The sequence below is a fragment of the Anolis sagrei genome, chromosome 10 (assembly GCF_037176765.1).
Source record: "Anolis sagrei isolate rAnoSag1 chromosome 10, rAnoSag1.mat, whole genome shotgun sequence".
Classification (NCBI taxonomy): Eukaryota; Metazoa; Chordata; class Lepidosauria; order Squamata; family Dactyloidae; genus Anolis; species Anolis sagrei.
The window spans coordinates 10,093,970-10,118,875 of record NC_090030.1 but is presented as its reverse complement, the minus strand read 5'-3'; the positions used below and the strand labels follow the sequence as shown (position 1 = coordinate 10,118,875).

Below are 24,906 nucleotides of genomic sequence, written 5' to 3'. Positions count from 1 at the left end.
CTAGAATTGGACCAAACTTCCCACACAGAACCCCCATGACCAACAGAAAACACTGTTTTCTCTGATGGTCTTCGGCGACCCCTTTGACACCACCTTGCAACCCCCGCAGGGGTCCCGACCCCCAGGTTGAGAAACACTGCTTTGAAATATTTCGAAGATATTAGTAAAGATTTGTGGTTTTGGAGCCTTTCAAGCTATAGTTATTTAAAAATAATTTTTAATTCAATTTTTTTTAAAAAAATCTTTAAATTCAGTAGATGGTCAAATCTTTTGGAAACTTTGCAGGATTGATGCCCTGCTTATGTTGTCTCATTGTACAGAAATTCAAGGGGATATTTGTAAAAACTTTAAAAAATCATAAAAATCAAGGGATTGTCAAAACATTCTGAAACTTGGTGGACATAAAATTGTTAATGTTGCCTACAGGTGTGGCAAATTTTATCTCGATAGCCATAAAAATGACAGAGAAACAAGCCTTGAAAATCTCCCCATTGCCACTAATGGAACACATCTTAATTAAACAACTACGAATCTTCGGAGATTTGGATTATGAAATGGGAGCCCTCCGAATCTTTGGAAAATAAAGTGGGGGCTATCTGAATCTTTGTAACAAAGTACTAATCAGACTCCAGCCACTTTGCAGACCTCTATTGTATATTTACAAAGGATGCTGCTCATGATGGAAGGAACACTAGGACACGTTGTACAATACCATGACTAATGGAGAAGAGGGAGAGCCAAAGATGGCTGCCAAGGTTGCTTTCTCCATGGAGGCCAGCTGCCAAAGACGTTTAGGATCTAATCCCTTGGCTTGAACTCCCAGCCTGTAACTCGCTGTCCCCATTTGTTGGCCGACCTTGATTTCTACTCAGAATGAGAGTGGAAGTTGGGAGGCGGGGGGAGGCAAGAGTGGCCAGATTTCCCCTGCCCGTCCAACTTTCGCATCTGTTTGAGATGCCTGACATTTGCACACTACCATGCCTCTCAAATGCCTATTAGCATGCCTTCACGCCCCTTTCTTGCTCCTGCAGACGTAAGAGAGCTTGGAAAGTATGGTTTGGCTGGAGATCCTGGAGGCTTTAGTCCACAAAAAATATTTTCTGACTCCTTACACACCCCAAGCTGTAGTGTTTCTCAACCTGGGAGTCGGGACCCCTGGAGGGGTCATGAGGAGGTATCAGAGGGGTCACCAAAGACCATAAGAAAACATAGTATTTTCTGTTGGTCATAGGGGTTCCGTGTGAGAATTCTGGCCCAATTCGATCGTTGGTGGAGTTCAGAATGTTCTTTGATTATAGGTGAACTATAAATCCCAGCAACTACAACTCCCAAATGTCAAGGTCTATTCTCCACAAACTCCACCACTGTTCACATTTGGGCATATTGAGTACTCGTGCCAAGTTTGGTCCAGATCCATCACAGTGCTCTCTGGATGTAGGTGAACTACAACACCAAAACTCAAGGTCAGTGCCCACCAAACACTTCCAGTATTTTCTGTTGGTCATGGGAGTTCTGTGTGCCAAGTTTGGTTCAATTTCATCGTTGGTGGAGTTCAGAATATTCTTTGATTGTAGGTTAACTATAAATCCCAGCAACTACAAGTACCAAACGACAAAATCAGTCCCTCCCCAATCCCACCAGTATTCGAATTTGAGCTTATTGGGTATTTCTGCCCAATTTGGTCCAGTGCATGAAAATACATCCTGCATATCAGATATTTACATTACAATTCATAACAGTAGCAAAATTACAGTTATGAATGTAGTAAACAAAATAATGTTATGGTTGGGGGTCACCACAACATGAGGAACTGTATTAAGGGGTCACAGTATTAGGAAGGTTGAGAAACACCGCTGTAGTGGCACAAAAAGTACAAGTTGAACTTTGCTACTTGTTCTGTCACGCACTGGGTCTGAACAAATTGCCTTTATTCTATAGGACGTATACTTTAAACCCAGTGGGAAGCTGGGGTGCCTCAAAGAGAGATTCTTAGGGATTTCCTGAAGTGATGGACTTTAGTCTTTAATGGTACAACAAAGTCTTTATTAAGGAACAAATAACAAATCTTCAAATAACACTTCAAGGCTTTCTTATTCTAGTCCGGCACTGACTTGGATTAACTGTACTTTCTCAGCATGAGGAAGAACCCTTTATAATCTCTCCTGGGCCTCGCTGGTCTAGGTCTTACTACCGATCCCAAATGCGTCTTGGACATCGAGTAAACCTACCAGCCAAGGCTTGAAGATCTTTCAGTTGGAATTCCGTGGTTCTGTAATGCTGTCTGTGGGAACTTCAGGGTTGTTTCCCCCTCTGGTGCTGTGAGGCTGTGAGCTCTCAGCCAGAGCCTCTGGGATCTTTTCCTTCTCTTTCTATTTCCCTGAATGATCCCCAGATGATCACCGGATGGTCCCCGGATGGTCCCCGGATGATCATGAGGAATGAAGCTTTTCCTACGGGACGAGCTGGTCTGCGTCCTATAGACTAGCTTCCTTGTCTATGACTGACTGAAAATGGATCCCTTTCTTCCAAAACCCAAAAAGGGGGCGGAACAAAGGAACCTAATGATGATGGATAGGTGGCCTGCCCTATAACTGCAAACTTTAACAGGAAGCCACCCTTCTGCAAAATCCCAAGCTTTGGGCTGCAAGCAAACACTTAATACAAAGCAAATAAAGTAGGAGCTTCTGGTACAGCTGTACCAGCACACTACTAGTTGCAGCGAAGTACTTGTCTTGGGGAAGATGCTGATTGGCTAGCATGGTTTTGGGGGTAAAGGTAAGTGCTACAAGGCCTTCCAGCAACCCTATGCAATTTGAAACCGTATTATATGGTTAGTGTACACACACATAATTCCATTCAAAGCAATGAATGAGTCTGCATTGATCATATAATGCAGTTCTTGGGTGTTGTGTGATTTCTGGGCTGTATGGCCGTGTTCTAACACCATTTTCTCCTGACATTTCACCCACATCTGTGGCTGGCATCTACAGAGGATCTGCAGTTCTTATTACAAAGAATAAGGACACTGGGTTGTTGTGAGTGTTCCGGGATGTATGGGCATGTTCCAGAAACATTCTCTCTTGCCATTTCACCCACTTCTTTGGCAGGCATCCTCAGAGATTGAGGGGCGGCTCAACCCATTACACAAAGTAAGCATTTGCAGTATAGTTGATTTTTCCCAGGGGTGCTCTTGAGGCGCTTTTGGGGGAAATAGACCTTGACATATGTGAGTTGTAGTTACTGGGATGTATAGTTCACCTACAATCAAAGAGCATTCTGAACTCCACCAATGATGGAATTGAACTAAATATGGCACACAGAACTCCCACAATGAACAGAAATATATATATAAGTGATTGGGGGGGGGGGGGGATATTGTTTGCTTACCATTGAAAATTACCTAGGACCGCCTCTGGGTCTGATGGAAACTAGACAACTGAGGTTTATGTATCTGTGGAATGTCCAGGGTAGAAGAACTCTTGTCTGTTGGTGGCAAGTGTGAATGTTGCAGTTGGCCACCTTGATTAGCATTTAATGGCATTGCAGCCTCAAAGCCTGGCTGCTTCCTGACTGAGGGAATCCTTTGTTGGGAGGTGTTAGCTGATCCTGTTTATTTCCTGTCTGGAATTCCCCTGTTTTATGAATGTTCTTTCGTTACTGTCCTGATTTTAGAGTTTTAAAAGTGGGCATCTCCACCTCTCTCTCTCTCTCTCTCTCTTTCTCTCAGTCCCAATGGCTGAGGAGAAAGTCAGGAGAAGAGGTGACTTTTGGTGCACACGCCGGGGTCTTCAGGCACGCCTCCGGACCAAAAGCGGGCCAGGCAAGGAAGCAAGTGCAGCAAGTGTAGTTACTGGGATGTATAGTTAACCTACAATCAAAGAGCATTCTGAACTCCACCAATGATGGAATTGAACCAAATATGGCACACAGAACTTCAACGACGAACAGAAAATATATATCAATGATTGGTTGGGGGGGGGGGGCACCAAAATACTGTTTGCTTACCATTGAAAATTACCTAGGCCCCCTCTGCTCATAATCATTCTGGTTTGCCAGACTGAAACCATCAAATGCTAATCAAGGTGGCCAATTGAAACATTCACACCTACCTCCAACAGGCAAGAGTTCTTTCTCGCACCCTGGACTTTCCACAGATATATAAACCCAATTTTCCTAGGTTCTAACAGACCTCACACCCTCTGAGGATGCTTGCTATAGATGCAGGCGAAACGTCAGAAGAGAATGCTTCCAGAACATAGTCATATAACCTGAAAAATCTACAACAACCCATTATCAATTGGATTTATGAAAATGATTCTAACATTATGTCCAAGAGCACCTAAAATGCTTTCTTCTACTTTTTTAAAAAAATCAGTGGTGCTGCAAACTTTGGGACTATGATCCAAGACACACCTAAAGCCACATACCGCTGTGACTATAAAAGTAACCATCGCAAAGGAGTGGCAGAGGAAAAGTGTTCTTACCAGACATCAAGGGAACCACTGACAGCAGAGGGAACACAAGCTACAAACTACCTACAGCCCCACTAAGAACATCCAACAAATGCTACGTTCAGCAAAGTACAAGAGGGACCCTCTCTCCCCTGCAGGAGCTGTGGACAAGTCTACACAGGGACCACCAAACGCAGCATTGCCCAAACACGAATCAAGGAACATAAGAGCGCTGCAGACTAAGTCAACCAAAGAAGTCAGCCATAGCAGAGCACCTGATGAACCAACCTGGACGCAGCATATTATTTGAGAACACAGAAATGCTGGACCACTCCAACAACCAAGGGTTTTTTCTTACAGAGAAAGTAAAGTTAATTAAAGTCAGGTACCAGTCCATTGAGGACTAGACTAAGAAAGCCTTGAAGTGTCGTTTGAACCATTGAAGATTTGTTGTTTGTTCCATAATAAAGACTTTGTTGTATCATTAAAGACTCTAAAGACCATCACTTCAGAAAAATCCCTAAGAATCTCTCTTTGAGGCTCCCCTGGCTTCCTGTTGGGCTTAAAGTATACGTCCTATAGAAAAGTACAGCTGTTACAGGCCCAGCGCGTGACAGAACAGAGCAGGAAAATCACATTCAAATATCACCCCTGACAGATGGCCATCTAGCCTCTGCCTAAAAGCCTCCAGAAAAAAGGAGCTTCCACGACTCATTAACTCATAATCATTCTGGTTTGCCAGACTGAAATCACTTCGTCCACACTGTTTATTCAATATTTCAGAGCCAGAAATCCTCGCAGATGGATTGCAACACAGAGAGCTGGACTAGTAAGTCCTGATCTCCCTTTTTGATCCAGATCTTGCCAGAGGAGGGATTAGTCACAGGTGAATGCAGTTCCCCTCCAGGTTGAAGGCTGCTTTCTGCTCTGCCTTCCCTCAGATGCCCAGCTGCCTTCAGACCGTGACTATATTTGGAATCTTCCCATGTCCTACTGACTGATTTTCTCCCAGAGCCATGCTTTCCCCAGGGTCCTAGTGCGTCACTCTATTGCAGGGACCTCAGTGCAAGTGTACACTGAATTTGTGGGTGCTTGGCCCTTTAAGACATTTTTTATTACCCTAACTTTCTCTCCCACAGTAATTCTGATATTTTCCAGAAAGTCAGACAAGATTAATTGCACCACAGACAGGGAGATGTTTAAGCAATTAGGTTGCTGTGAGTTTTCTGCGCTGTATGGGAATGTTCCAGAAGCATTCTCTCCTGACGTTTCACCCACATCTATGGCAGGCATCTTCAGAGGTTGTGGGTGAAACGTCAGGACAGAATGCTTCTGGAACATGATAATACAGACTAGAAAACACACAGCAATCCAGTGAGGCCAGCTATGAAAGCCTTCAGCAGCACGTTTATGCAATTGTTTGCAATTGAGCCAAAGCATGCTCCGTATAGGGAATTCTCATTGTGCCAAAGAGAGTCATTGCAACACACAAAATCCCAGTTTATATATACAAAAAGTCATAGAATCATGGAATCAAAGAGTTGGAAGAGACTTCATGGGCCATCCAGTCCAACCCCCTGCCAAGAAGCAGAAATATTGCATTCAAATCACCCCTGACAGATGGCCATCCAGCCTCTGTTTAAAAGCTTCCAAAGAAGGAGCCTCCACCACACTCCAGGGCAGAGAGTTCCACTGCTGAACGGCTCTCACAGTCAGGAAGTTCTTCCTAATGTTCAGATGGAATCTCCTTTCTTATAGTTTGAAGCCATTGTTCCTTGTCCTAATCTCTGTGGAAGCAGTAAACAAGCTTGCTCCCTCCTCCCTGTGGCTTCCTCTCACATAATTATACGGGGCTATCATATCTCCTCTCAGCCTTCTCTTCTTCAGGCTAAACGTGCCCAGCTCCTTAAGCCGCTCCTCATAGGGCTTGTTCTCCAGACTCTTGATCATTTTAGTTGCCCTCCTCTGGACACATTCCAGCTTTTCAATATCTCTCTTGAATTGTGGTGCCCAGAACTGGACACAAGTCAAATAATATATGTTTCTCTGTTCGTTCCACATAGGAAATTGCTTGTCTGATAACTATATCTAAGAAACTAGAGCTGATGTTGTGCATCCAATGCAATTTTCTGAATCTGCGCCCCGAATAACCCCAAGAACAGGACTAAAAACCAAGACACCAAGGCAAAAAATTGCAGCGTGTAATCATTCACATGCACTCTGCTTGGTAAATAAATAGTCATCAATGCTGGAACGAATAATACTAATTATAGACTACTAATGCAGCACTGGCCGCAGAGGGCAGCACTGTCAGTTATATGAGAACAGACAATCTGTTATGCACTCATTATTTCAGCTGCTGAGTGAGTCATTGAGAAGGCAGCTAGTGATGTTTCCCTGTTTCATCTTGGCAAACATCCTCTCTTTGCTGGACCCTTAAGGCCCCTTCTATACTGCCATATGCAGGCAATCCCCGAGTTACAAACATCTCAATTACAGATGACTCCTAGTTAAGAACAGGGTATATTTATCATGTCAGAAGCAAATTGAGAATACAGTTATAAGGTGTGTTGTGTGTGTGTATACTACAAACAAAGTTTATTTATTTTATTTATTTGTCGTGTCAGGACAACCAGTCAAATTATATTACATTTCTAACAGAACAAAGCAAACAGACAGACAAAATACAAAATTTGTGAGTTTGGTAGTTGATTAAATGTCCTTTGACCAGTATCTGGCCACTTGGAGTGCTTCTGGTGTCGCTATAAGAAGGTGTTAGGGATTACTTATCTTCAGAGGAGGAAGAGGAGTAGGGAATCAGATGAAGAAGAATCAGACGATGAGGGTTTGAAAGTGCTCACCTTTCTAGAGAGACGAAAAGAGACAGAGCATAGACGGCGTTCAGTTAGGATAGCTGCTAAAAACGCTGAGCTAATTGGGAGATGCCCTAGCACCTCCTGCGTGGGGAATTCAGGGCTATAAATCAATAGCAGGAGCAGTCAGCTTTCGCTGGTAACAACGACCCTGATACTGATGTTTTCACTCCAATGGAATCTGCTTTGTGTCTGCTCTAAGAACTTAGTTCCTCATCCGTTGTCTGATGGAAGACTGGTGTTTCTTTTGGGACTTCGTAAGAGACTTTAATTTGTGTCTGGATTAAGACTTTCCTTTGCACATTTCAAGCATTTTTCTTTTCCTTTCAACATTGTCTAAAGGCTGTTTTTGAAGGGCTACTCAGGACAAAAGGTCCTCCATTGTGCACATGCATTGAAGTAGGTGATTTGTGGTTTGCTCTTCTCTGCACTCACATGTCGTGGACTCCACTTTGTGGCCCCATTTCTTAAGGTTGGCTCTGCATCTCATGGTGCCAGAGCATAGTCTGTTCAGTGCCTTCCAAGTCGCCCAGCCTTCTGTGCCCATGAAGGAGTTTCTCATCTGGTATCAGCTACTGACTGAGGTTCTGGGTTTTAACCTGCTACTTTTGGACTCTTGCTGTTATGAATTGTGGGAGTTGAAGTCCAAAACACCTGGAGGGCCGAAGTTTGCCCAGGCCTGGTGTAGATTAATGTATTGTGGTTCAATCTGCAAGATATGAGCTCCTGCTGCAAACTCTCACAGCAAACCCCCTCCATCAGGAAATTTCCAGGCTGAACTCACTCCCATAGGCTTCTATGGCAACATAAACACAGCTCCGGCCATTAGCTAAGGATGGGAAGAATTGTTGTACTTGGGTGAAAGCCAATAGAAAGAAATATATGACTCCCTCCATGGTCCATATAAAAGATTTTTTGGGGCCTTTGTCTTGGACCACTCAATGGAAACTTACCGTTCCTGTGAGTATTTTGCAGCCAAAGGTGGGATCCCTCCTGCTGTCAAGTGACCCATGCACTTGCAAAGGGTAGGAGTGATGGCCAGTGGGAAGTCAATGGGATCTGCATAAACCAGAGAGAGATAAAGTCTCAAATGCATTCGTATTTACAATGTTTTCCACATATGCCTGTTGAAACAGGAAATCATCCTTCCCATCAGGCCGAGGAAGGGCAAAGAGTGTTCCAACTGCAGAAAGACGGCATTGTCCCATGCTGGGTTCTCATGACCTGACTGCGTGACTTTTGCCTTCATCTTGGAACCCCAACTTGCACAGAAACATTTGGGAATCTGGTTGGTAAAGGGTGTTATTGGACTCCTTTAATTCTGTTTTCATCAGTATCTGCATAGCCTTAGTGGGGTGCTTCCTTTAGACCAGTGGTTCTCAACCTGGGGTCCCCAGATGTTTTTGGCCTTTAACTCCCAGAAATCCTAACAGCTGGTAAACTGGCTGGGATTTCTGGGAGTTGTACGGCAAAAACATCTGGGGACCCCAGGTTGAGAACCACTGCTTTAGACAATAATAAGCCATAATAATTTCAGAGAACTGGGATTGACAGAGTGCAAAGAAGTAGTCGTGTCTGTCTAAACTGTTTGGGACCATCCTACCTATGTGACCGCATCTCTGTTTACGAACCCACGTGCACACTTCGTTAATCCGGAGAGGCCCTGCTCGTGATTCCGCCTGCGTCGCAGGCGCGTTTGGTGGGGACGTGAGACAGGGCCTTTTCTGTGGTGGTCCCCCGACTCTGGAACACCCTCCCCAAAGATCTTAGACAGGCCCCTCATTGGCAGTCTTTAGAAAGAACTTGAAGACCTGGCTGTTCCGATGTGCCTTTCCAGAATAGGAAAACTCCAATAACAAGTCCCAGAAGCACTTTATTAGAATTAAGACTAGTGCACACTGCACACTGCACTTACCCTACAATCCTTACATATCACCTATCACATCAGCACTTTTAATTCTGTACCCATTACTCTGGCCCGGCCCAGTTTTATTGTGTCTTGGTGTATTGTTTATTGCTTGTTGTTTTAATATTGCTTTAACTGTTTTTAATTTGCTTTAGGTTTTGTATTGTTGTGTTGTGTTTTGAGGCCTTGGCCTTTGTAAGCCGCATCGAGTCCTTTGGGAGATGCTAGCGGGGTACAAATAAAGATAATAATAATAATAATAATAATAATAATAATTTCTTGCCTCAACATTGGAAAAAATAATCTATTTCATGTGCGTCTAACAATGCCCAAGAGGCACCAAAATATCCAGGGAAAAGCTGAAAATGCATCAATGTATTGTCGAAGGCTTTCATGGCTGGAATCACTAGGTTCTTGTGGGTTGTTCGTAGAATTCATTGTCCCACTGAAAGTAAATGGTGAAACAGAGCCGTGATGTCTTCTGGGAACCTCTGGTTGATGAGTGCCATGGTGTCTGCTACCGGGACCATGGTAAATAGAGATAACAAAACAGCTCTTGTCTGCTGGAGCTAGGTGTGAATGTTTCAACTGACCACTTTGATTAACATTTAATGGCTTGGAAGTGCCTGGGGGAATCTTTTGTTAAGAGTGATTTGATGTGCCTGATTGTTTACTCTCTGTTGTTGTGCTGTTGTATTTTTTGAGTTTTTTTTAATACTGGTAGCCAGATTTTCTTCATTTTCATGGTTTCCTCCTTTCTGTTGAAATTGTCCACATGCTTGTGGATTTCAGTGGCTTCTCTGTGTAGTCTGACATGATGGTTGTGTCAGAGTAGTCCAGCACTTCTGTGTTCTCAAATAATATGCTGTGTCCAGCTTGGTTCATCAGGTGCTCTGCTATGGCTGACTTCTCTGGTTGAAGTCGTCTGCAGTGCCTTCCATGTTTGGGCAATGCTGCTGCATTTGCTGGTCCCTATGGAGACTTGTCCACAGCTGCATGGTATACGGTAGACTCCTCCAGAAGTGAGAGGATCCCTCTTGTCCTTTGCTGAACGTAGCATTTGTTGGATTTTCTTGGTGGGTCTGTAGGTGGTTTGTATGTTGTGTTTCCTCATCAGCTTCCCTATGTGGTCAGTGGTTCCCTTGATGTATGGCAAGAACACTTTTCCTCTGGGTGGATCTTCGTCTTGACTCTTGTGGCTTGTTCTTGGTCTTGCAGTTCTTCTGATGTCTGAGGTGGAGCATCCCAGAATGTTAAGGCAGATCATCCACAATATCTGCTTTGAACTGGGTTGAGTCCACACTGCCAGGTAATCCAGTTCAATGTGGATTTTATTCAGCTGTGTGGGAGAGGTGTAAGATGAAGCACAAGACGCAAATTTAAAACCAGTGATTAAAACTGGCTGGGGCCATTCTTTTTGTAGTGTAGATGCACTAGAGTTCTCTATTAAGAGGAGAAGGCATTCCAGGGACTTCATGCCAAAGGGAGGCCGGCAGGCACTAGGACCCAGCGGCGCCGCCCGGGCCAGGCAGGCAGGCAGGCAGGCACACCTGTTTCCTGGGCTCCGCTGGACAGACGGGGCGGACGGCGGAGGGAAGGCTGGTTGCCCGCTGACTCGCCTCTTTCTCTTTCCCTCCCTCCCTCTCTCTTTGCAGGCCGAGAAGAAGCGCCCTTCGGAGAGGAGAAGCCCCTGAACCGCCCCGCTTGGCTTCCTAGCCCCAAAGGAAAGGCATTCCCACGTTTCCCTGGGGCTCGGTTCGCTTGCTTTGGGGCAAAACAGGGATTCCGCCCGTGGTCGGCCCCGAAGGAGGAGAAGAAGGGCTTTCTGGAGAGACAAGGAGCCATCCTCTGATCTGCCCAGAAGAAGGAGAAGAAGGGCTACCTGGAAGGAGAAGGATCCTGCACCTGATCTAGTTTCCCCAAAAAAGGAAGGAAGGGCTGTCTGGAAAGAGAGAGAGAGACCCGGACTCTGGGCTGTCCATCAAAAGGAAAAGAAGGGCTTTCTGGAGAGAGAAGGATCCAGATCTTGGACTATCTATACAAAGGAAAAGAAGGGCTTTCAGGAGAGAGAAGGATCCAGATCTTGGACTATCTATAACAGGAGAGGAAGGGCTTTCTAGAGAGAGAAGGATCCAGATCTTGGACTATCTATAACAGGAGAGGAAGGGCTTTTTAGAGAGAGAAGAATCCAGATCGTGGACTATCTATAACAGGAGAAGAAGGGCTTTCTAGAGAGAGAAGGATCCAGATCTTGGACTATCAATAACACGAGAGGAAGGGCTTTCTAGAGAGAGAAGGATCCAGATCGTGGACTATCTATAACAGGAGAAGAAGGGCTTTCTAGAGAAAGAGAGATCCTGACTCTGGGTTGCCCACAAAAAGGAAAAAGAGGGCTTTCTAGAGAGAGAAGGATCTAGACTGTACAAAAAGGAGAAGGGCTTTCTAGAGAAGAAAGATTTTGCACCTGATCTGCCCACAAAAGGGAAGGAAGGGCTTCCAGATCTTGAGAAACATCCAGATCTTGGACTGTCCACAAAAAAAGGGAAAGAAGGGCTTTCTAGAAAGAGAAGGCTCCAGATTCTGGACTGTCTATAAAAAGAAGAAGGGCTTTCTGGAGAGAGAAAGATCTGGCCATAAAAAGGGTAGGAAGGGCTTTCTGGAGAGAGAAGAATCCAGATCCTGGATTGTCTATAAAAAGGAGAAGAAGGGCTTTCTGGAGGGAGATGGATCTTGCACCTGATCTGCCCATAAAAAGGGAAGGAAGGGCTTCTAGATCTTGAGAAACATCCAGATCTTGGACTGTCTATAAAAAGTAGAAGAGGGGCATTCTGGAATGAGAGAGAGATCCTGACTCTTGGCTGCCCATAAAAAAGGAAAAGCAGGGCTTTCTGGAGAGAGAAGCACCTAGGTCTTGGAGAAGGAGAAGAAGGACTTTCTGGAAAGAGAACCATCCAGATCTTGGAGAAGGAGGAGAAGAAGGGCTTTCTGGAAAGAGATCTTGGAGATGGTGAAGAAGGGCTTTCTGGAGAGAGAGAGAGAGAGACTGACTCTGGGCTTTCTGTAAAAAAGGGAAAGGAGGGCTTTCTGGAGAGAGAAGCATCCAGATCTTGGAGAAGGATGTGAAGAAGGGTTTCTGGAGAGATATCTTGGAGAAGGAGAAGAAGGGCTTTCTGGAGTGAGATCTTGTAGAAGGAGAAGAAGGGCTTTCTGGAGTGAGATCTCGGAGAAGGAGAAGAAGGGCTTTCTGGAGTGAGATCTTGGAGAAGAAGGGCTTTCTGGAGCAAGAACCATCCAGAGGAGAAAAGGGGCTTTCTGGAGTGAGATCTTGGAGAAGGAGAAGGAGGGCTTTCTGGAGAGAGATCTTGGAGAAGGAGAAGAAGGGCTTTCTGGAGCAAGAACCATCCAGAGGAGAAAAAAGGCTTTCTGGAGTGAGATCTTGGAGAAGGAGAAGGAGGGCTTTCTGGAGAGAGATCTTGGAGAAGGAGAAGAAGGGCTTTTTGAAGAGAGAGAGAGAGACCCTGACTGGGCTGTCGGTGAAAAGGAAAAGGAGGGCTTTCTGGACAGAGAAGTGTCCATCTTCTGATCTATCAACGAAAAGGAGAAGTGGGGCTTTCTGGAAAGAGAGAAGACTCCTCTACCCCTGCTCTGCCTGTGTCCTGCTCCTCCAGCCCAGCCCAGGCTTCCCTCGGAGGAGACCCAGAGGTGTGTCCTGCCAGTCCTCCTAGCCCGGCATGAACCCGGCGGGCGACCCCGCAATCATCCGCTGGCCAGAGCCCTCCTGGAGCGAAGAGGAGCCTCCTGGGCCGGTGGTGCGGAAGTTATCCCATCCGGTGGTCCGGATCCACCCGCCGATGGGCATCGTCTTCACCACGCTGCTGTACTGCGGGGAGCTGGCCTCGGCCTGCGTGGTGAGCATGGCCTACAGCCGCTCGGAGGACCTCTTCTGGCTCTCCCTGACGCTGGTCCTGATGCTGGTGCCCTGCGTCATGGACCAGCTCACCCTCGTCTTCGTCCACCGGGACCTGACCAGCGACAAGCCCTTCGTGCTCTTCATGCACCTGCTGCTCCTGGGGCCCCTCATCAGGTGAGGCAGGCGGGGGGTGGGGGGGTGGGGTGTGAAGGTCCTTTTTGGATCTACAAAGCTCTGGACCCTCTTGGCCCATTGGTAGGAGTATAGTCCTAAAGGCCACTTTCCCAAACTGTATTGCTAGTGATGCATTGCACACCTCAACATTATGCATCACCAAGGAACACAGTAAATTCATAGGTGTCTCCAGGCATGGGCAAACTTCAGCCCTCCAGGTGTTTTGGACTTCAACTCCCACAATTCCTAACAGCCGGTAGGCTGTTAGGAATTGTGGGAGTTGAAGTCCAAAACACCTGGAGGGCCGAAGTTTGCCCATGCCTGGTCTATCCAATCCAGTCCACACTGGAACAGAGTCAAAGTCTTTCTCAAACCTCTTCAGAAATCATAGTTGGAAGGAATCCCAAGGGCCATCTAGTCCAACCCCTTTCTGCCATGCAGGAAACGCACAGTCAAAACACCCCTCACAGATGACCACCCTCTGTTTAAAAGCGTCCAAAGAGGGAGCTTCCCTCAGAGTCTGAGGCAAGAGGTAAACAGCTCATACACTCAGAGATGGATCCTGATTTGCACAACTGCAGCAGTCTTCTACCATATCAGGCTGTTGGTCCATCAAGTCCATTTTTGGTTAACTTTGTGGCTCACCAGGTCTCCAGGCAGGCTTTTTTCCTGCTCTACCCAAAGATTTCCAGGATTGAATTTGGGTCCTAATGCATGCAAAACATTTCTAGCGCTGAGGAGAAGGTGTGCATAAGTCTTTCTCAGTCTGACTGTGAGTCTTGGATACCTCTCATTCATACAGTCTGTTTTGAAGCCTGTACACAGCAAACCAGAAGTGATCTAGAGGAGAGGTCTGGTTCCAGGTAACAATGCTGCAGAGCAGACTGTGTTCATCTTACCCCTCCTGTTCCATTTTTAGAAGTCAGAATTCACATGTACTAAGATGCTCAGACTTCCACTTTGGATCATTTAATAAACAGGCATGGTTCAGATTGGTATGAAATAGATAGATCGATAGATCTGTTTATTGATTAGTCCACTCACTGTATCAACAATACAAGGCAAAAAGAAAAAATATACTGAAAAGTAGACACTTAACCATTATACTCTTTATATTTTTTGTGTCAGGAGTGACTTGCGAAACTGCAAGTCGCTTCTGGTGTAAGAAAATTGGTCGTCTGCAAGGACGTTGCCCGGGGATGCCCGGATGTTTTGATGTTTTACCATTATTGTGGGAGCTTTCTCTCATGTCCCTGCATGGGGAGCTGGAGCTCACAGAGGGAGCTCATCTGTGCTCTCCCTGTATTCGAACTACTGACTTGTCAGTCAGCAGTCCTGCCGGCCCAAGAGTTTAACCCATTTATGTTAAAACTCCTGTAATAGTTAACTAAATAGTTAACTAAATCAGTTAACTAAAATAAATTAAAACACGATAAAACTTGATAGAATAATAAGTTTGGCAAAATGGGATTAAATTACAAGATGACAACAGGGGGAGTAGATTGACAGGTGTAAAAGAGTCAGTCCAAGAATTTCGATAGGTTCATCACCACGACAGGAGCCCCCGGTAGCGCAGTGGGTTAAACCCCTATGCCGGCAGGACTGAAGACCGACAGGTCACAGGTTCAAATCTGGGGAGAGGCGGATGAGCTCCCTCTATCAGCTCCAGCTCCTCATGTGGGGACATGAGAGAAGCCTCCCACAAGGATGATAAAAACATCAAATCATCCGGGCGTCCCCTGGGCAACGTCCTTGCAGACGGCCAATTCTCTCACAACAGGAGTCACTCCTGACACACACACACACACACACAAATCACCACAACAAGGGAGGTACTTATGTTTTGGACTGACTATGATGGCTAGTGGAGTTCTGGGATTTATAGTACAAAAGGAGCAATTTTTCCAAGCTCTGTGTCAAGCTTCTTTGCCCTGCTCTGATTCTCTTCTGTTTTGCATTCAGTTTATTTGCTCAGGGATTGTCTGTTGGGACAACACAAAAAGAAAACAAGCAGATTCTTGCCCGGAGTTTCTAAGGTGATAAGGAAGGGAAAGGGCTTGCAGCAGGGGCGCTCCCTGCATTGTTGGACTCCCTCAACTCCAGGCAGGAGATCAGTGTTCAGGAATGCTGGGAGTGTTGATCTAGGGACCTATGGAAGGACAGAACAGCTTCCCAAACCATGGATCGTACACTCTGAAGTTCCTTCCTGCTTGCATGTAGCTGTCGTCTTCTGCAGAAGAGATACCACTTTCTCCAAATGGCTTTGCACGATGCAAAAGTCCTTGGGCTGAGCAATATCTAGAACAGTGGTTCCCAACCCGTGGACCACCAGTGGTCCGTAAGAACTAAAACATGGCCCGTGGCTGCACCATTACTACACTTTTGCAATGAAGTCGACGGGTCTCGTAAAACCCTCTTATAGTGCCAAGGCTTATTAAATTTATTTATTTACTAGCCATCACCTGCCACTCGTTGCTGTGGCCCAGTCTGGTGATCTGGAAAATAAAGTAATGGTTTCTAATATATGTAATTCCTTTATGCTTGTAGGTAAACAGTATTCCTTGTTTCTATGTCAGTGCTGATGTGGAGATTGTCTGGTTTGCCTACTCTGAAACATGCGACATATAATTGTCCTTCTTTAGGGGTCCCTTTCAAATCTATGATACTATATCTCTCTGTGTGTGAATCATATCTATCTGTCTATATCTCTATCTATCTATCTATCTATGGCTGGATGGCTCTTTGTCTGGAGGACTTTGATTACGTTTTCTTGCCCTCATGAAGGGAGTTGGACTGGATGGCCTTAAGTATTTTCTGTTGGTCATGGGGGTTCTGTGTGGGAAGTTTGCCCTGATTTTGTTGTTCGTAGGATTCAGAATGCTCTTTGATTGTAGATGTACTGTGAATCTCAGTGACTACAACTCCCAAATGTCAAGGTCTATTTTCCCCAAACTCCATCTGTGTTCATATTTGGGCATACTGAGTGCTTGTGCCAAGTTTGGTCCAGATCCATCATTGTTTGAGTTCACAGTGCTCTCTGGATGTAGGTGAACTACAACTCCCAAACTCAAGGTCAATGCCCACCAAACCCTTTTAGTGTTGCCTGTTGGTCATGGGAGTTCTGGTGTCAAGTTTGGTTCAATTCCCTTGTTGATGGAGTTCATAATGCTCTTTGATTGTAGGTGAACTATAAATCCCAGCAACTACAACTCCCAAATGACAAAATCATAATTTTTTGAGTGATGGTCACTCCTTGTGTTGTGAGACGTTTTGTTGCCAAATTTGGTGTGATTTCGTTCATTGGTTCTTTTGTTTTTAAGGAACTCATTATGCACAGAGCATTTTTATATATATAGATTTATTTACTTACTATATTTCTATACCGCCATTCTCAGCCCGAGGGTGACTCATGGCGGACGGCACAATTCGATGCCCACAACAATACAAAGATAGTTAAAACATTTAAAAAAACATTTAACATAGATAAAAATGCATTATTTATTTATTTATTTTACTTCTATACCGCTGTTCTCAGCCCGGAGGTGACTCACGGCGGTTCACAAGACACAGGACACAGCAAAATTCAACACCAATATAAAACAGTTAATAACCTAATCTAATACACAATTACTATAATAACCATTCACTAAGGTCTCGTCCCTAAAACATGATCCAGATTCGTCATCCATTGTTCCATTCCTATGTCATTACCAGTCATTGCACAATTATTCGAACGCCTGCTGAAATAACCAGGTCTTTACTTTCTTGCGGAATACCATTAGAGATGGTGCTAACCTAATATCTGTGGGAAGGGCGTTACAAATAACATCAATAAAAACATTTTTAAAAAAACATAAATCCTTCGCATTTCAATTACCAATCATTGTCCAGTCGCGTTGTCCAACCATTCCGAGATCAGAGTTTATCAGCTAGACTGCATTTGGGAAAGCCTGCTCATATAGCTAGGTTTTTACTTTTTTGCAAAACGTTAAGAGGATGGGGACCAATGGGAAGGGCATTCCACAGTCGAGGGGCCACCGCTGAGAAGGCCCTGTCTCTCGTCCCTGCCAGCCGAACCTGTGAAGATGGCAGAACCGAGAGCAGAGCCTCCCCAGGAGATCATAGAATCAAAGAGTTGGAAAAAACCTCATGGGCCATCCAGTCCAACCCCCTGCCAAGAAGCAGGAATATTGCATTCAAATCACCCCTGACAGATGGCCACCCAGCCTCTGTTTAAAAGCTTCCAAAGAAGGAGCCTCCACCACACTCCGGGGCAGAGAGTTCCACTGCTGAACAGCTCTCACAGTCAGGAAGTTCTTCCTCATGTTCAGATGGAATCTCCTCTCTTGTAGTTTGAAGCCATTGTTCCCTTGCATCCTAGTCTCCAGGGAAGCAGAAAACAAGCTTGCTCCCTCCTCCCTGTGGCTTCCTCTCACATATTTATACATTGTAAATTCCTAGATGGTTCGTAAGGAGAGATATGTTCGGACAGATAAGCAGGGCCGGAACCGTTTAGGGCTTTATAGGCTATGGTTTTCTGTGGGTGAGGAGATAGCAACTACTGGATAGCATGTGTTCTATATCAGAAACTAGAGCTGATGTGGTCTATCCAATGCAATTTTGTGAATCAGCACCCCAAATAACGAAACTGAATCTAAAATTGTCCAAAAACTGATTTGTAACCCTTTTGGTACTAATGTTAGAGAGTGGTCCCTGCTCAAAGTGGTCCCTGATCAAAAAAAGTTTGGGAACCACTGATCTAGAAGGTTTGCCCTCTGGAAGGTGTGGTCCACTGAGATCAATCTGCAGCCCTAGGGATGGGCAACACACTGGTAAAATAGCACTGGATAGTTGTGGTGGGAAGTTATAAGTGTGGTCAGCTTGAATGGGAGATGCCTCCAAGGATGATCCATCCAGGTTGTGAATTGCCTCCCCCCAAATGGAAGAACAAGCAAGCAAGCTATTCTCCATACTTTCTATGTTGACACACCCAATCTAATTTGGAGAGGCATGTGCTTTCTGTGATGCTGGGAATCCAGCTTTTTTTTCATTGCCATGGAAGGTTGTTTACCTGCTCCTTTATCGCCAGCCCGGCAAGAAATCCCCCAAGGAAACGGGTTTGATACAATAAGTCAACATTTGAGGGTGAGGATACATAGAGGGTATAATATTCAACCTTGTGTTTGTTTCCCCAAATGTTTTGCTCTTGCAGTGAATTGGTGAAACTCATTGCTAGAAGCTATGGTGGTAGTTACAATGTTCAGATGGCTTAATAAGAGGATAGGACTAATCCAGAAGGCACAATAGTCTCCTGGATTGTGGGGGATGGCTATTACTTTCAAGTCACTCTCTCATATTTATAGCAATAGGTCCAACAGGGCTCCGGTGCGAAACTAGATCAGTGTTTCTCAACCTGGGGGTCGGGACCCCTTGGGGGGGGGGGTCGTGAGGGGGTGTCAAAGGGGTCGCCAAAGACCATCAGAAAATATAGTATTTTCTGTTGGTCATTGGGATTCTGTGTGGGAAGTTTGGCCCAATTCTATTGTTGGTCAAGTTCAGAATGCTCTTTGAGTGTAGGTGAACTATAAATCCCAACAACTACAACTCTCATATGTCAAGGTCTATTTTCTCCAAACTCCACCAGTGTTCACATTTGGGCATATTGAGTATTCATGCCAAGTTTGGTCCAGATCCATCATTGCATGAATCCACACCATTCCTCTGGATATAGGTGAACTACAACTCCCAAACTCAAGGTCAATGCTCACAAAAACCTTCCAGTGTTTTCTGTTGGTCATGGGAGTTCTGTGTGCTAAGTTCAGTTTAAATCCATCGCTGGTGGCGTTCAGAATGCTCTTTGATTATAAGTGAACTATAAATGCCAGCAACTACAATTCCCAAATTACAAAATCAATCCTCCCTCCCAACCCCACTAGCACTCACATTTTGGCATATTGGGTATTTGTGCTCAATTTAGTCCAGTGAATGAAAATGCATCCTGCATATCGGATATTTACATTACGATTTATAACAGTACTAAAATGACAGGTATCAAGTAGCAACAAAAACAATATTATGGTTGGGGGTCACCACAACGTATGGAACTGCATAAAGGGGTCACGGCATTAGCAAGGTTGAGAATCACTGGACTAGATGGAAAGTGTGTCAGATTCAAGCAGTGGCAATAATAATAATAATAATAATAATAATAATATAGTCCTAGACATTTGGACTATTATTCTATAATTATATAATATAATAATATTATATTGTATTGTATTATTATATAATAATATAATATATTATATTCAGCAGCCAGCAGAGTGTCTGCTGTGGACTCATCTTGTTGTGTTTCAAATAATAATAATAATAATAATAATAATAATAATAATAATAGAAATAGCCAACCCCATTCTGCCAAGAAGCAGGAAAATTGCATTCAGAGCACCCCTAACAGATGGCCACCCAGCCTCTGTTTAAAGCTTCCAAAGAAGGAGCCTCCACCACACTCCGGGGCAGAGAGTTCCACTGCTGAACAGCTCTCACAGTCAGGAAGTTCTTCCTCATGTTTAGATGGAATCTCCTTTCTTGTAGTTTGAAATCATCATCATCATTTTGTAGTTTGAAATCATCATCATCATCATCATCATAATCATCTTTATTTATAGCCCGTCACCATCTCTCCAATGGGGACTCGGGGCGGCTAACATGAAGCCGAGCCCAAAAATAGTACAACGAAATGAGATACAAAACAACAGAAAATTAAACACAACAAAATGCATAATGTGACAAAATAAAATAGACAGTGAAAAAAAAACATAATAAAATATGTTAAGCCCTTGTGCTGGTAGTACTGAAGGTAGGAGGTTCGAATCCAGGGAGAGCGCGGATGAGCTCCCTCTGTCAGCTCCAGCTCCTCATGTGGGGACACGAGAGAAGCTTCCCACAAGGATGGTAAAACATCGAAACACCTGGGCGTCCCCTGGGCAATGTCCTTGCAGACAGCCAATTCTCTCACACCAGAAACGACTTGCAGTTTCTCAAGTTGCTCCTGTCACAGAAAAAAAAAATCAGTACTGCTTATATTCTATCAGAAGTTTAGTATTTTGGACGACAGTTTCCTACATCTCCCAGTTGGTTGGGAGATTCTGGGAATTGTAGTTCACAAAAGTAAGTTTTCCAAACTCTGGTTCTCGATAGGTTATGCTCTATGTTTACTGGGGAGTATAAGCATAGCAATGATGCTGTGAGAGGCAAAGAACAACAACATTTCCTTTCAGACAATGCACAAAATCCAAGTGAACAGGCAGTGTAGTCTTTCTTCAGCTCTGGAGATGACAATGTGGCCTCCATGACACTCAGCGCATTCCTTTCCAGTACTTCCCACTCCTCTCATTATCTTCCACTTGACCCAACCACTTCAATATGTTGAATGGTAAAGCTAGCTTCATTGGGAATGTGTCATTCCGACATACAACCTTGGCGGTATTGTGTGATTGGCAATCCTATTGTGGAGTTTTCTTGGCAATATTAGTTCAGAAGGGGTTTGCTTTTTCCTCCCTCTGAAGCTGAGAGAATGGGGTTTGCCCAACGTCTCCCATGTGTTTCTATGGCTGAGCAGGAATTTGAATCTTGGGCCCCTTCTACACTCTTGTCGTGTCAGGAGCAACTTGAGAAACTGCAAGTCGCTTCTGGTGTGAGAGAATTGGTTGTCTGCAAGGATGTTGCCCAGGGGATGCCCGGATGTTTTGATGTGTTTATCATCCTCATGCAGGGACATGAGAGAAGCATGAGAGAAGGATGATAAAAACATCAAGTCATCCGGGTGTCCCCTGGACAACGTTCTTGCAGACGGCCAATTCTCTCACACCAGAAGCGACTTGCCGTTTCTCAAGTCTCTCCTGACACAACAAAAAAAATCATCCTTGTGGGAGGCTTCTCTCATGTCCCCACATGATGAGCTGGAGCTGATAGAGGGAGCTCATCCACTCTCTCCCCGGATTTGAACCTGCGACCTGTCGGTCTTCAGTCCTGCAGGCGCAGGAGTTTAACCCTCTGCACCACCGAGGGCTCCACTTCCAGGTTATCAAAGCAAATGATCCACATTATCTGCTTTGAACTGGATTATACGAGTCTACACTGGCATATAATCCAGTTCAAAGCAGATAACCTGGACTTTGTATGGCAGTTTAGAAGGGGACTTGGTCTCCAGAGTTGCAACCCAGAGCTCTGGAGACCTAAGTCTCATTTACAATCTTGCAGACCAAAAGAAACATTGCAGCCTGACTTGCTTGCATGCAGGAGCAATGAGTTCATAATTGCTGCCTTTGGTTTCACCGATATAACCCTGGAGAAAATAAACAACCGAGTTTCCCATTTACCACCAGAACCCCACCCCACTGTCTAGTCACTTGTTCACTTGTGGCACATGGGGATGCTTCCAATTGGGCTCCATAGAGGCGTTCTCATTGTCCGCCCCCAGATCCAGCCTATTTTAGCTCTCCTTTCCTTCAATCCCAGCCTCCGGGTTTTCTCACGCTCCTCTTGGAGAGCGTTGTGCTGTCTGTTCTATTCCCAGCATCTAGAATTCGACAAAGAGCCCTTCTCTACATTTGGGCTTTGCAGGCTGCGTTCCTTTCCAAGCCACATTACTCTGGAAAAACTAAAATAAACACAAGGCAATTCATTGATGGAGATCCTGGGAGGAGTTGGTTGGGGAAAACGTAGCCCTGGGAGTTGGCCTCAGAGAAACATGGAGACTTGAAATAAGTAACTTGAAAAGGGTTGTAACTGGCTGCTGAGCAAGTGTGGGATTTCTTACCACCCCAAACTAGCCATACATATTCTGAATTGGGGGGACTACAGGGCATGCTTAAGGTCCAACAGCATTTGTTTAGAATCATAGAATCATCGAATCCTAGAGTTGGAAGAGACCTTATGGGCCATCTAGTCCAACCCCTTGCCAAAAAGCAGGAAAATTGCATCCAAAGCACCCCCGACAGATGACCATCCAGCCTCTGTTTAAAAGCTTCCCAAGAAGGAGCCTCCACCACACTCCAGGGCAGAGAGTTCCACTGCTGAACAGTTCTCACAGTCAGGAAGTTCTTCCTAATGTTTAGACGGAATTTCCTTTCTTGTAGTTTGAAGCCATTGCTCCACGTCCTAGTCTCCAGGGCAGCAGGAAACAAGCTTGCTCCCTCCTCCCTATGACTTCTTCTCAAATACTTATACATGGCTATCATGTCTCCTCTCAGCCGTCTCTTCTGAAGGCTAAACATGCCCAGCTCTTTAAGCCGCTCCTCATAGGGCTTGTTGAAGGCAGATACATTATCAAACTGGAGGATATGTTAGATCAGTGTCTTTCAACCTGGGAGTTGGGACCCCTGGGGGGTTGCCGGTGGGTTGGTTTCAGAGGGGTCACCAAAGACCACCAGAAAACACATATTTCTGATGGTTACAGGAACCTCTTTGGCAGAGAAGGTTGAAGATCTCTCTTCCATCTCCTTCTCTTCCTTTTTGGAAACAGATGGTGAATCCTCTCACCGAAAGACTTCCTCCACTGTGAATGGCCATCCTCTCAGCCAAGGAGAGGGCTCTTTCTGAGACGAGTTCTGTGTGGCAAGTTTACTAGTCCCATCACCAGCTTGGTACAGAGTGCTCTCTGAGTGTTGGTGAACTACAACTCAAAAAATTCAAAAACAGCTCCCCCCAACGCCACAAGTATGCAATGTTGGCCATGTAGGTAGTGTGCCAAGTTTTATGCAGATCCAATGATAGAATTGGGCCAAACCTCCCACACAAAACCCCCATGTGGGCCATAGCAACGCGTGGCAGGGGATGGCAAGTAGAAAGTAAAGGATTACACTTTCCCTACTTAAAAAAACACTGGGGCTAATTTTTGGGTAAATGTACCACGGTGGCACAGTGAGTTAAACTGCTAAGCTGCAGAACTTGCTGATCAGAAGCTCGGTGGTTCGAATCCGTGGTACAGGGTGAGCTCCTGTTGCTAGCCCCAGCTTCTGCCAACCTATCATTTCAAAAACATGCAAATGTGAGTACATCAATAGGTACCACTTTGGCGAGAAGGCAACGGCACTCCATGTAGTCATGCTGGCTGCATGACCTTGGAGGCATCTACAGATAATGCCAGCTCTTCAGCGTAGAAATAGAGATGAGCACCACTCCCCAGTGTCAGACACGACTAGACTTAATGTCGAGGGGAAACCTTTACCTTTATCCTACCTAGGTTTAGGCTCTAAAATCCAAACTTTATACCTTCTTTTGACTCACCAAAACTTTTCCATTCTGGTTAGTTTCATTGTCAAGCATAGATGGTAAACAATAATACAAGGAAGGTAGTGGTGTAAGAGTCACGGGTCCACAGGCTTGAGGGATCTAGAAGGAAGTTTTGTACAAATTGAGAAGTCAGGCTACACGCCCTGCAGCCATGGGGTGACCGGGAATGAAAGCAGTAAAAGAAAGCAATAAATATTTCCTTTCCCATTTACAGTCACTAATCACTTCCTTTTGAGACCAGAATGTGTTATTTCACAGCAACGCGTGGCAGGGGACGTTTAGTTAACTATAAATCCCTCCCCTTATCCACTGACTTTGCTAAACTTTGTCTCATAGGAGGTTGTTCATAAGGTTGATACTGAGACGAGAACAACTAAAAATACTTATGGTCCGACTGAAGCACGGAGGGAGAAAGCCTGCCTTTTCCCCAGTTACACCATCCCATCATTCTGGTTTTTTGGGTGTGTCCTCAGCAGCATGATACTTTGCTTTGGGGAAATATTTCTTTAAGGCTGTGGGAATATCTCGAGCATCGTGACTACGCTGGGTGCTGATAACATCATCCGAGTGTCGTTCAATGCTAACATTCTGGGAGTGTGTTATGGTTATTGTTTCTGCAGCCAGAGATAATGAATCGGAAGGAAACCGAGAACAAGTGGAGCTCTAGACAGATGAGAGCAAGTGGGTTTCCATTAGTATCATCTGTTCTGTGTGTCCTTCTCTTCGTTTTTCCAATCTCTTTGGCCTGCATCAATAGGAGTTTAGTGCTTAGATCCAGGAAAGTCATGCTCCCCATACTCTATTCTGCCTTGGTTAGACCACACCTTGAATACGGTGTCTAGTTTTGGGCACCACAATTGAAGGGGGATGTGTTGAAGCTAGAATGTGTCCAGAGGAGGGCAACTAAAATGATCAAAGGTCTGGAGAACAAGCCCTATGAGGAGTGGCTTAAAGAGCTTGGCTGAAGAAGAGCCTTCAGAAGAGAAGGCTGAGAAGAGACATGATAGCCATGTATAAATATGTGAGAGGAAGCCATAGGGAGGAGGGAGCAAGCTTGTTTTCTGCTGCCCTGGAGACTAGGACGCAATGGAGCAATGGCTTCAAACTACAAGAAAGGAGATTCCATTTGAACATTAGGAAGAACTTCATGACTGTGAGAGCTGTTCAGCAGTGGAACTCTCTGACTTGAGAGGTGGTGGAGGCTCCTTCTTGGAAGCTTTTAAACAGAGGCTGGATGGCCATCTGTCGGGGTTACTTTGAATGCAATTTTCCTACTTCTTGGCAGAATGGGGTTGG

At 45.0% G+C, this 24,906-nt stretch overlaps 1 protein-coding gene across 2 annotated transcripts in view; it reads left to right on the top strand.

The window, feature by feature from the left end:
- The window catches only part of XKRX (XK related X-linked), a 51,926-nt gene that overhangs the window by 5,819 nt on the left and 21,201 nt on the right, over nt 1-24,906 (top strand). Inside the window, exon 2 of one of the 2 annotated variants that reach the window (XM_067471521.1) lies at nt 10,886-13,314. In XM_067471521.1, the coding sequence (XP_067327622.1) occupies nt 12,962-13,314 (353 nt within the window). In that variant the 5' untranslated portion in view covers nt 10,886-12,961. Of the gene's footprint in view, nt 1-10,769; nt 13,315-24,906 lie in introns of those variants that run through there. The other variant, XM_060756370.2, reaches the window with a different exon arrangement.